General features: G+C 43.4%; 1 protein-coding gene across 3 annotated transcripts in view; it reads left to right on the top strand.

Moving 5' to 3' along the window:
- Positions 1 to 11,898, top strand: part of LOC113414186 (excitatory amino acid transporter 1-like) — a 32,772-nt gene extending 20,874 nt beyond the window's left edge. For 2 of the 3 annotated variants that reach the window (XM_087952547.1, XM_087952549.1), the window contains exons 5-12: positions 1,963 to 2,100; positions 2,960 to 3,164; positions 3,489 to 3,531; positions 3,889 to 4,286; positions 6,436 to 6,669; positions 8,675 to 8,869; positions 9,929 to 10,063; positions 11,107 to 11,898. In XM_087952547.1, coding sequence (XP_087808673.1) covers positions 1,963 to 2,100; positions 2,960 to 3,164; positions 3,489 to 3,531; positions 3,889 to 4,286; positions 6,436 to 6,669; positions 8,675 to 8,869; positions 9,929 to 10,063; positions 11,107 to 11,305 — 1,547 coding nt within the window. In that variant the 3' untranslated portion in view covers positions 11,306 to 11,898. Of the gene's footprint in view, positions 1 to 1,962; positions 2,101 to 2,959; positions 3,165 to 3,488; positions 3,532 to 3,888; positions 4,287 to 6,435; positions 6,670 to 6,900; positions 7,005 to 8,674; positions 8,870 to 9,928; positions 10,064 to 11,106 lie in introns of all 3 variants that reach the window. The other variant, XR_015746932.1, reaches the window with a different exon arrangement.
- The last annotated feature ends 298 nt before the right edge of the window (positions 11,899 to 12,196 follow it).

Here is a 12,196-nt window from a genome sequence, read left to right as displayed (position 1 = left end):
CTTAACGTGTACTAACACAATCCTGTGGAGGTTTGGAAGTTGATTTAACAGCGCACATTTGGGGAAAAGCCACCTGTTTTCCAAAAACATAAAAGAAAGAACCCCAGGAAACTAAGTAAATTAAATAGTCATGAGTCAGTTCAGTTTGACGTGGATGGAATGTTGATTGAAACCAGGCCAACAATTCTGTTCTTTCAGATTTCTAATTTAAAACAAAATAAAGGAAAGCTCTTAAAGTAAAAGCAGCTGGAAGTGAACAGTTTCTTTTTCTCCTTCTTTCCTTCTTTCTTTCCTTCTTCCTTCCTTCCTTCCTTCCTTCCTTCCTTCCTTCCTCCTTCCTTCCTTCCCTTCCTTCCTTCCCTTCCTTCCTTCCTTCCTTCCTTCCTTCCTTCCTTCCTTCCTTCCTTCCTTCCTTCCTTCCTTCCTTATTCTTTCTCTCATATGTGATATAAAGTGTTATTTTATACATACTAGTCTTCACTCTTATTAAATGCAGTTCATTGTACACAGTAGTGTTGTCGACCGAGAATTAATTGTAATAGTGAAGTGTGTCCAAGAATGTAGTTCAGGCATCCCAAATCTTATGCATTCCAGATACACTGGGAATGTGCAGTTCCACTTTAATTGGAAATGAGAGTTATTTCCCCAAAGGGGGAGGGTAAACCCAGTTTACATGCATGTTTTGGATTGCTTGCAGACAAGATTGCTGGAATTGCAAAGTCCCTGGCGGCCTGGGTCATATATTAATGTAGTCTGTTTGGCTTGTGCAGTAAATCGTGCAAATCCAACCACTCTGATTTATTTGGCATTCATGGTTAAACAAATCACTGAATTCAGGGCCATGTGATTGTGTGCTGCTTTTTTAAATCTGCTTTGGCACAACTTTTAAGAAGGATTGGTGGGGGACTGGGATTTTTCATAATAGAGACGCTTTTCCTATAAATTTGGGGGACGGGGTTTCCATAAAAGAACTCATAATAAGACTGAGTAATATTTGATATTTGTTGAGGCCATTCCTACAACCAAAAGTGATAAACAGGGAAATATCCATCTTCAGTTCCATTTATTTACTGATGGGCAGAGGTGGTATTCAGCAGGTTCTGACCAGTTCTGGAGAACCAGTAGTGGAAATTTTGAGTAGTTCAGAGAACCGGCAAATACCACCTCTGACTGGCCCCGCCCCCATCTATTCTCTGCCTCCTGAGTCCCAGCTGATCGGCTGGGTCTTCTTTTGTTGCCCTGCACAGGAGAACAGAACTGGAAAGCAGGTTAGCGGGGTGGGGAGGGAATGGGGATTTTGCAGTATCCTTCCCCTAGAACTGGAGAGGGATTGGGGATTTTGCAGTATCCTTCCCTTTCCCTGTCACTCCCACCAAGCCATGCCACGCGCACAGAACCAGTAGTAAAAAGTGTTGAATCCCACCACTGCTGATGGGATGATAAGAAGCATTTTCTGTTCTGAGCTCCATGTGGTCAATAAGCATGTTAGACAGGTTGGGGAATTCTAGGAGTTGAAGTCCACACAACTTCAAGTAGCCAAGATCAAGAAACATTGGCCTAGAACAGGGGTGTCCAACCTTGGCAACTTTAAGACTTGTGGACTTCAACTCTCAGAATTCCTCAGCCAGCAAAGCTGGCTGAGGAATTCTGGGAGTTGAAGTCCACAAGTCTTAAAGTTGCCAAGGTTGGACACCCCTGGCCTAGAAATGTCAGTAAACACAAACTGAGACAGGCGGTAGCAGTGGGAAAGCAACCTTGCTTTGGGAAGGCATCCCTAACGAAGCCGCCATATGCTGGGTCTCTAGGTCTGGTGGACCAGACTGAGTCCACAGACTTGAACACCTGGACAAAAGGTGGGGTATCAGTACAGATAAATACATTGAAAACAACTGAACAAAAGCCCTGTTCTTTTGTCGGGAGTGGAATTGTAACCTTTTTCCTTCTCGGCTTCATGTCTCCCAGGGATAACTCTGGCCCTCGCCCTACGGCCATATCGGATGACCTATCGCCAGATCAAATACTTCTCCTTTCCTGGGGAGCTGTTGATGCGAATGCTGCAGATGTTGGTTCTTCCACTAATCGTCTCTAGCCTTATCACAGGTGAAATGAGTAGCTTTTGTCTTAAAGTCCAATCAGATCAGCAAAGTGCTGTGCAGCTTCTGGCAATCTGGTGCTACAACGGGGGTAGGAACCATTTTTTTCAGAGGTGCTTCATACAGGTGCTTGGTTTTGGGAGAAGCCACAGGGATGAATGGCTCCCAGAGCACCTAGAAGGGGAAGACTCATTGACCATTGAACTACTGTTCTGATCTGCCTCTTTTAGATAAGCCCTCTCTTTTCTGGTTGCAATTTTATCCCCGTGGGATTACAAACTGTCCGTTTCTTTTCTTTGGGTGTGTTCAGGGTGCAAAGCTAGCTAAGGTACATGTCTACAGAGATTCTCAGCCATCCAGGTCATGGTTGTCCCAAAGGTGCTTTTTCAAGAGGCAGTTGAAGAAGCTTCTTAGGCGAGAAGCGAAATGTCTTCAAAGAAAAAAGCAAAGTCCAGTTGCCTCTTTAAAAAAACCACCTTTGGGATTAGCTAAGGTGCCTTCTCTAGTTTCCATCTTTCTACCAAACAGATCGTGTTAGGACTAGAGATGGGAAGGCCTGGAAAAATCCCAGAAAAATTGGGGGAAAAACAGGTCCTCCTGTTTTTTTCTAAATGGCTTTGGGGGAAAAAAAACAGAAAAAAAACTGTTCTCTCCCCCCCCCCCCTCTCCATTTTTCCGGGTTTCTTCCAGGCGTTCCCATCTCTAGTCAGGACTAGAGTATAAGTATAAAAATTCAGCCTTGAGTTAGATCATGAAGTCCACCTGATGAAGCATCCGATTTCAAAGGCGCAATCCTGGAGATGGCTGGGGATTAAGGTCTCTTGTGACCTTCCATTGCTGAATTATGACCTTCCCTCCCTTCTCAGGCATGGCAGCCTTGGACAGCAGTGCCTCTGGCAAGATGGGAGTGCGTGCTGTCATTTACTATATGATGACAACCATCATTGCCGTCTTCATTGGAATCTTTATGGTCCTCATCATCCATCCAGGAAAAGGGAGCAAGAAAGGCCTCCAAGGGGGGGGCAAGATTGATCAGATCCATGCAACTGATGCTTTCATGGACCTCATCCGGTGAGCAATTTTTAAGCCAGGGCAGAATTTTCTGATGTTGGGCTGGTTATGGAAAGCATAAAATGGTTGGAAGGAGGGGAAGCTGTCATTCACCTGTTAACGTTGCAGTGAAATGGAAGTGGCAAGGTGACCCTGGAAGTAACTTTCTAGTGCTTCCTCAACTAATATGAACTCTGTGATCCCTGTTAGTGAATTTCCTAACTCAAATCAGGAGACTTTCAGTTCAGGGGTCTTTGTATGGCGATTAACCACAACCCAGCATCTTAAAATCTTCAAACTGATGCTGAAGGGTCATTGATAACCTTGTGCTTTTGTCTCTTGTAGGAATATGTTTCCACCCAACCTTGTAGAAGCCTGCTTTAGACAGGTAAGAAGAGTTGAAGATCCTAATTGGGAACTTGCTTGTTGCGACCAACTCTGAGTAGCCCTCAACTTTTGTAACTAAAGTTGAAACCAAACCCTACAAACGATATTATTAACCAACATTTCAGCATATGACCAAAACTGTCTTTCATATAAACAATGTACACTACAGCTCCCAGGTAAATTAGTCAATGTGGAAATTGTGGCTCAAGCATTCCTTGTTCATTTCGGATGATTTGCTGACTGACCTGTACACCACTCAAGACATTTTCTCATCTGCAGAGTTTGTGAGAGTTGCTCATTTGGATGTTGTTTCTCTCATAAGGGCCCGAGCTGATCCTTCCTTCTGCTTCCCTTCCAGTATAAGACTCAATACAGTGTCCGGGTTATCAACAGAACGGTTGTGAGCAACACTTCTCCTGCGGCCATGTTGCCACAGCACCCAAAGCGGGATACCAACAGCAGCGGTTTCAACTACAATGCCACCATGGCCAGTTTGCCTCTTCTGCCACTTGAAAATGCTTTGGGAGTCTGGAATAATGTCACTAACGCTCTAGGGAGCTTCCCGGAAGTGCTGAATTTTGAGGAGGTCATGCCCGGCCCGGGTTCTGTCAACGGGGTGAACGCCCTTGGCATCGTTGTCTTCTCCATCTGCTTCGGCCTGGTGATTGGCAACATGAAGCAAAAGGGACACCCCCTGCGGGAGTTTTTTGACTGCCTCAATGAAGCCATCTTGCGGATGGTGGCAGTCATCATATGGTGAGGACAGGGTCCCTCCTAGACCGAAGCAGGGGGCAGGCTGTGGTATCTTTGAAAAGCAGTCTTACTCGGTGCTACTAATGTGGTTAAACCTACGCAAGGATAGCATCCGCTGAAGGGTCAGAAAACCTCCAAGTATCCCACGTGTAATGTACAGGGAGTCCTCGACTTAATGACCACAATTGAGCCCAAAATGCATGTTGTCAAATGAGGCGTTTGTTAAGTGAGCTTTACCCCGTTTTGCAACCTTTCTTGCCACGGTTGTTAAGTGAATCGCTGCAGTTCTTAAGTTAGTAACCCGGTTGTTAAGTGAATCTGGCTTCCCCCATGGACTCCGCTTGTCAGACAGTCGCAAAAGGCAATCACGTGACCACGGGACGTCATAAATACGAGTCGGTTGCCAAGCATCTGAATTTTGATCACGGGACCGGGGGAATGGTGCAGGGGTCGTAAAGGTGAAAAACAGTTTTAAGTCACTTTTTTTCCAGTGCCGTTGTAACTTGGGTCACTAAACAAACTAAGTCGAGGACCACCTGTACTTATTCCAATTTTAATCCCACCACTAACGAGAGTTATCTAGGCAGATTCTAAAACTGCAGTAAATGCAATTATATATGGAGGAGGTGTCTTCATAGATTTGTCTCTGGCAGTTGGTAAACAAAGGTAGAAGGGAGCTTTTCACAGAATACAGTTTGCGGAAAGACAAATGAAAGAGCGCTATTACCTTCATGGCTTACTTAGGAGCTTCCCCTTAAAGTGGAGGTCTTCAAACTTGACAGTTTTAAGACTTGTGGACTTCAACTCCCAGAATTCCTCCTCCTGTCATGTTAGCTCAGGAATTCTGGGAGTTGAAATCCACAAGTCTTAAAACTTGCCAGATTTGAAGACCCTTGCCTTAAAGTATCAAAGGCAGTTTGATAACCTCAGTTTGATGCATAGGAACAACTGAATTCTCCATAAATAATGAAGGACACCTTCCCCAGCCTGGTGTCTTCCAGTTGTCTTGGGATTACAACTCGGGATTTTTAGCCATTAGACTAATCGAGGGGTCCCCAAACTTGGCAACTTTAAGACTTGTGGACTCCCAGAATTCTGGGAGTTGAAGTCCACAAGTCTTAAAGTTGCCAAGTTTGGAGGCCTCTGGACTAGTCTGTTAGTTTGTTTCATTTATTAAATGTAAATGCTTCCCATCTCACTGTTGAAACAGTGGGTGGCTCACCAAAGGATTTTAAATATGAAAACCATTAAAATTAATGAGGATTAAAAAGAGGATGGGTGGCACTGGGTTGGGATCTCTACCTCATAGCTTAGTTGACCAAGCCCTGTTGGAATTGTATAATCATTACATCTGAAGGGCACCAGTCTGGGAAACCTGGGTGACAATGACTAATCTTTTTTCTTCTTCTTAAAGTGTGCTAATTACTGTAAAATTATCTGTTTTAGCAGAATTGCTTGATGACCAATAAGGTTGCATGACAACTTTGGAATTCAGCAAATCTGAAACTGTTTTTACTGGCAGGAATTTCAATTTAAGCATTTAAATTGCCTTAACTCAGGGGTCTACAACCTGCGGCTCTGGAGCCACATGCAGCTCTTTCGGCCCTCTGCTGCCGGTCCCTGTTGGTTGATCCCACCACTGGCTGGCCTCTCCCCTCCCTGTCACTCCTCGCCTGGCCTGAGAAGGTAAGGGTGATGGCAGGGGATGGAGACTCGCTCCATATTCCAGAGCAGGAGGTGACTGGGTGGGAGGGAGTGACGTCCACGCCCACCCACTGGTTGATAGATTATTGGCACCCAGTGTTTTCTGTGGGAAATGGCTCCAAATGGCTCTTTGAGTGTTTAAGATTGCAGGCCCCTGTCTTAACTAAATCAGCATTTACTGATCACCCAGGAGATTACAATTGGTTCCGACTGGTAGCGGACCTTAGAAGCTTGATTTAGATTTGTCCGTAAACATTTTCAAAGAAAAAAACAAAAGTCCAGTTGCCTTTTGTAAAAAGCGCCTTTGGGAGAGCTTGGAGATCCTTCAGCATGAAAAGCTAGTAAACTATCAACGGTCTTTCCTGAAAGCACAAAGCATTGTCTGTTCTCCATGTTGGCTTAGAGCTGAGTTGGGAGTTGAGCACTATTCTGACATGTTTCGTAACAGGTACGCCCCTATTGGGATCCTCTTTCTCATCGCTGGTAAGATTTTGGAGATGGAGGACGTGGCAGTGATGGGAGGCCAATTAGGCCTGTATACACTTACAGTTATTGTGGGACTCCTGATCCACGGCCTCTGTGTCCTTCCACTCATCTACTTCATTGTCACACGGAAAAACCCCTGGATCTTCATGGCTGGCCTCCTACAAGCCCTCGTTACAGCCTTGGGAACATCTTCCAGGTGATGGTCTCTCGCAAAGGAATGGGACAGGCAGGAAAGCCATCTGGGTACCACTCCCAGGAGACTCTCTCTCTGTGTGTGTGTGTGTGTTGTTTCCAACTTGCTTTTTGGAACTTGCTGTTGGAAAATGTAGCTCCCAGCCAAGCCAACAGATTGGGGATCTTAAGTCACAAGTGTAGTGTATGTGTGTTGTGTGTCGGATTAGTTGCCAGGCCCTTTTGTTGTTCACAGTTGGACGAAGCAGCTCTTAACAAGATGGGGAGAAGCAGGAGTTAAGGATTTTGGCTTGGAAGTATGGAGAGAAAAAAAGCTTTTCTTTCCTTTGGAAGCAACTGGTAAGCCTTAATTTGCTCCAGCAATCTCAATTAATTAAAGGAATTAATTGTTAATGTTGGTTTTTTATCAGTTGGGTTTATGTTTATGATCTTATTGTTGCTATTATTTAAATTTGTATACTGCCCAATCTCCAATGACTCCGATGAGCAATTCACAAGTAAAAACATTTAACACCTGGAAAAAAATACAGTAATAAATAAAAATAGAAGAACAGCAGAATAAAAGAATGACAAAAAGCAGGAATGAAATAAAGACATCCACACAACTCAAAATTATTGTTGGTTTGTTAAATTGCTTTTAATCTTGTATGCTCCACAGAGTCATTTGAGAGACAGACAGCCATATAAATGGAAATAATGAATAAATTAGGTAATATAATATTATTGAAAATGCTTAGCAACTCTGCTCAAATTTCATCCCAGACAAATTGCATTCCTGCTTGTATAAGAGGATATAGGATTATGAACTAGCTCCTAAGAGGACATAAAAGATTTTTCATTCAGGCTAAGAACTTTTCTGATTATTATTTTTTTGTAATTTTAAAATGGCTTCTGCATCACAGAAAAATTTCCATACTAGTTATCATTGATTAAAATACACACAGGCACACTAGCAAAATCTGGTAATTAACGTTCAGTCATAAATATGAAAAGATTAAAAATGTAACATAAAATAGGGAAACATGGCATTAAAAGTAGAAAAATAGCAAGGTTAAAATCTACTATCCATCAAAAACATTTAGAGATTTATATGGTTCTGATCTGGACTCAAATGGTCAATCTAGGACGGTGTTTCTCAAATTTGGCAACTTTAGGTTGTGTGGACTTCAACTTCTAGGATTCCCCAGCCAGCAGGAAGTCCACACAGTTTAAAGTTGCCAGGATTGAGAAAAACTGGCCTAAGGGCCTGTCTTTGTTGCAAAAATGAAATATTATCCATTCTTCTATGCATCGGCAAAATATATATGTGCGGATGTGAAATTTGCTTGCTATTTTGGCTCTCCTTGCAATCCTTGAGAGTTTTCTGAAGTCCCTCCAAGGAAATGGATGATCATATAAAACATTTTAAATATCTTAAAGCCATTCTTGGACAGTGTTGGAAGAAGGGGAAAAGACTAGTTGAAACCCAGTTCGGCTCATGCCTGTTTCACTCATGGGCTAGGAATAAATTTGAAGGCAGTGTTCATAGGGATGAGGCTGACACAATATGTTTGTGCTATAGTTAGCTGCAAGCGGGGAAGGCCCTAGTGAGCGCCAGGTTAGTGTTGGGTGCCAACTTCAAAAAGGCCAGATGGTGGGGTCCTTGGTATTCTTGGAATTTGGTTGTTTTCTTGCAGACATTTCAGTACCCATCTAGGTAACATCATCAGTGCTAGAAGGAAGCCGAGTTTGCAAGAAAACAAACAAGTTCAGAGAGCACAAAGGGCCGCCACACTTCAACTCTGAGCGACAAATGTTCTCTTATATCAGGCCCAGCTTGCATTCATTTGAGCAGAGTCTCTCAGAGAGATCACAAAAAGCAGGCAAATCCAATGTTGGAGCAGGTGTTCACATACCAAACCAAAGGCTTTGCGTCATTTTTTTAAGCTTTGTGTTTGAATTAGGCTGAGAGGAGCCATCTTGGGTCCCTTTTGGCCTTGTTCGCAAATTATGAGACGTTTTGCTTCCAGCTCAGCTACGCTCCCTGTCACATTCCGTTGCCTGGAAGAAAACAACAGGGTGGATAAACGAGTTACCAGGTTTGTTCTGCCGGTGGGAGCAACTATCAACATGGATGGCACTGCACTTTATGAAGCTCTGGCAGCCATCTTCATTGCACAGGTCAACAACTACGAGCTTGACTTCGGTCAGATCATTACTATTAGGTGGGTACAGGCACACGTAGGTGATAAACTACCTGTAAGGACTCGCCTTCTCCCCTCCCCTCAAGAAAGCAGAACACTTGAAACCGGCATCATTTCAAAAGGAACTTTTACTGGGAGATAGTGATAACAAGGAAAGCAAGGCAGGATCTGAAATTCCCGCTCAAAACCGTTAGGTTAAAAGTTGCAGAAACCCCTTTATCCAGTCCAAAAGCAAGCCCAATCCACAGGTGCGAAGTTGTTATGAGAACCTCGAGCTGAGAAGGTGATAAGCAGCTGTTCGAAATCTCGCTGAGACGAAACAGACTGCCCCAGGCTACTCCTTTCCCCCTCCCTTTCCCAGGAAGGTACATCAAAGGAAAGATCAGAGACAAGGAAAAGTTGTAAATTGGCAGCCAGGCCCTCCCTGCAAGAACGGCAGTGTCCTGATAGGGATCTATGGGGATTTGATACTACTTGTGCTGGTTTGCATTGCCAGGAGTACTGTGCTGTTTAGCACAGAGGTCCCCAAGTTTTCCAGCTCCGTGGAGTGGTGGCGGCGGGGAGGTGGTTTTGTACGTGCCGCAAGTGCAGCTTTGTGCACTTGCCCATCACTTGCGCAGCCTGGTTCCCAACGGGCCACAGTCCGACCATTGAGGACCCTTGGTTTAGTACATATTTGCCATATGAGATTTTGGATATGTGGATAGTGTCCTTTCTGCATTTGTTTTGCTTCCTTACATCTATTATTTTAAAATTCAGTTTTTAAAGCTTGCTGCATTTTACATCAGCAAAGAATTTTTTGATTTGTTGCCCCACCTAAATAATTCTGCAGAATTATTTCTCAGCTTTCAGACTGCAGGTTTTAATGCAGACTTCTCCAAACTGATGCCCTATCAGTGGTGTTCTAGATTATAATTTCCACGGTGCTTTGGCCTGTGAGAGTCATAATCCAGAACCACCTGGGGAACACCAATTTGGAGATGAACATAATCTATGAGGCCAGATTTTTGAGGAGTCCTATAGCGAGGCACCAACTTACTAATGCTCCTCCAATCTAACCAGTGCACCTTTTCACCACAGCATTACTGCCACAGCAGCCAGTATCGGAGCTGCTGGCATTCCACAGGCGGGCCTAGTGACTATGGTAATCGTGTTGACGTCTGTCGGATTGCCAACGGAGGACCTCACTTTGATTATGGCTGTGGACTGGTTCCTGTAAGTCCCTGCGAGGGAGAAATGGGTGGGGCTAAGGGTTATACTTGTATTTAAGTCTACTTTAAATAGATATAGCCCACAAATAGACCTCTTTTTTTCCTCTCCATCTCCATGTCATTGTAATGGAGAGGGCAGAATTTCTCCTGCCCAACTGCCATTGAAAAATGAGATTACCCACATTCAGTGATGGAACACCTTTGTAGAAAGGACTGTATAAGGTAGTCCCCATTTAGCAATTGCAGTTGAAACCGGCACCTAGGTTGTTAACCCAAGCAGTCAATATGTGAAACTGCAACCCTACTTATAGTATTACTTCAGTTGTCGTTAGACAGTCACTGCAAGAGGATCCCCTGTAACATTTTTGAGTACCTGTGGTAAAAAAGTAAGATAGATTTAAAGAAGATGGGATGTGGCTGTTAATTCAAAGGGCAATCGAGTACATAGAAATAAAGATGGAGTCACGACCATTGGAGGAAACCAGAGGGCAGACTTAGTTCCATCTCCTGCTCTAAACTTAGCAGAACTGTTTTTATATTTGCCGGTCATATCTACCCGACCCGCTAGAGCAGGGAAGCAAGGAATGTTGTAGGTCCCATTCCTAAAAAGATACATGTGGCGGGACCCAGAAGAAGGGCCTTCTCTGTGGTGGCTCCCTCTCTCTAGAACATCACCACCCCCACCCCCGGAGATTAAACTGGCCCCCATTCTAATACTCTTTTGGAAGGCTCTGAAGACGTGGTTCTGTCAGTGGCCTTGGGGAACCCTGAGCGGGATGGAGCCCATTAAATGGCTAGTATGAATGTGTGTTGTCACCGGAGTGGGTTATTATTTTTGTTTTTATTTCTTTTATATGCTCTTTTTGTAGCCTTGTAAGCAGTCTTGAGTCACCATGTGCAAGTAGGCGGTAATATAAATTTTCTAAATAATGAAATAATAATAATTTGCCAGCAATATCCATGTGAAACTTCAATGTTGGCATTGAAAACTGCAGCCCTCTCCCAAGCAATTTTCGACTTGACAATTCCTTTTTCTTCTGCTTTCAGAGACCGTCTCAGAACTACCGTCAATGTGCTGGGGGATTCACTGGGTGCTGGTGTTGTAGAGCATCTGTCTCGCCATGAGCTGGAGATGCAGGATGCTGAGCTCAGCAACTCAGTCCTTGAAGAGAATGAAAAACCATACCATCTAATATATCAAGAGAATGACACCCACAAGCACCTCAACAGTGAGACACCAATGTGACTTGGAGGAGCGGAGTGCTGTCGGGATAGGATCTGTAAAATGTCACAGCTAGAGAAGCAACAGTCCTCCCACAAACTCTCAGTTCCTTCGTTTTCCCTGTTCATGTCACCAGAAAAAAACGAATTTTTTTCTATAACAGTGATTGTGCTCCTACAATGATGATTTGACAGTAAGAGTTTGACCTCGCCTATCCTGCCTCTTAACCACAGCTGGTTAGTATCCTGCACCAAGCCAACTCCACATTTCCTTGCCAAGAAGATGAACTTTGAACATATTGTGCTGTGCCATAAAGACCAACTAATTTAAATCTTGTGCTACAATTTTACTGATTGTGCTCATTTTTGATTTATTTTTTTTTAGCACTTGAAAAAAATGCAGCCAAATTTTATATATATATATAATATATATATATGTTTTCTTAAGTTTTCGCGGGTACTTACATGTATGGTATTCAGCTTTGTTCGGGTATTTTCCCACATCATTATAGTTGTGCTACAACTTTAAAAGCACAACTATAATGACATGGGAAAATGATGCTTTATTGGTATGGAAAATGTTTATTTATGAGGATCATTAAAGTGGATAATCATGTACAGCCTGTGTTTTTAAAAAAAATGATATGTACAACTTGCTGCTGCTTCATTACAATTGAACATGTAGTCCTTGTTTAGCGACTCTTTGCAGTTACAGTGGTGATGAAAGACTAACTTTGTGACCCTCACATTTATGACCTTTGTAGGGGTTCTTGACCTTTGTAAAGCTGAAGTAAAGATTGTAAGCACAAAAGAAAACTGAAGTAAAGGTCATAAGTACAGTTAGTTTCATTTAGCAACCATTTTGCTTAACAACTGAGTTGCTAGTCCCAGTTGTGGTCACTGAATGAGGACTGCT

This window comes from Notechis scutatus, chromosome 1 (genome assembly GCF_049901735.1).
Source record: "Notechis scutatus isolate UNSWTSFEM ecotype Mainland chromosome 1, rNotScu1.2, whole genome shotgun sequence".
NCBI classification, from domain to species: Eukaryota; Metazoa; Chordata; class Lepidosauria; order Squamata; family Elapidae; genus Notechis; species Notechis scutatus.
This window is presented reverse-complemented; position numbering and strand designations above follow the sequence as displayed.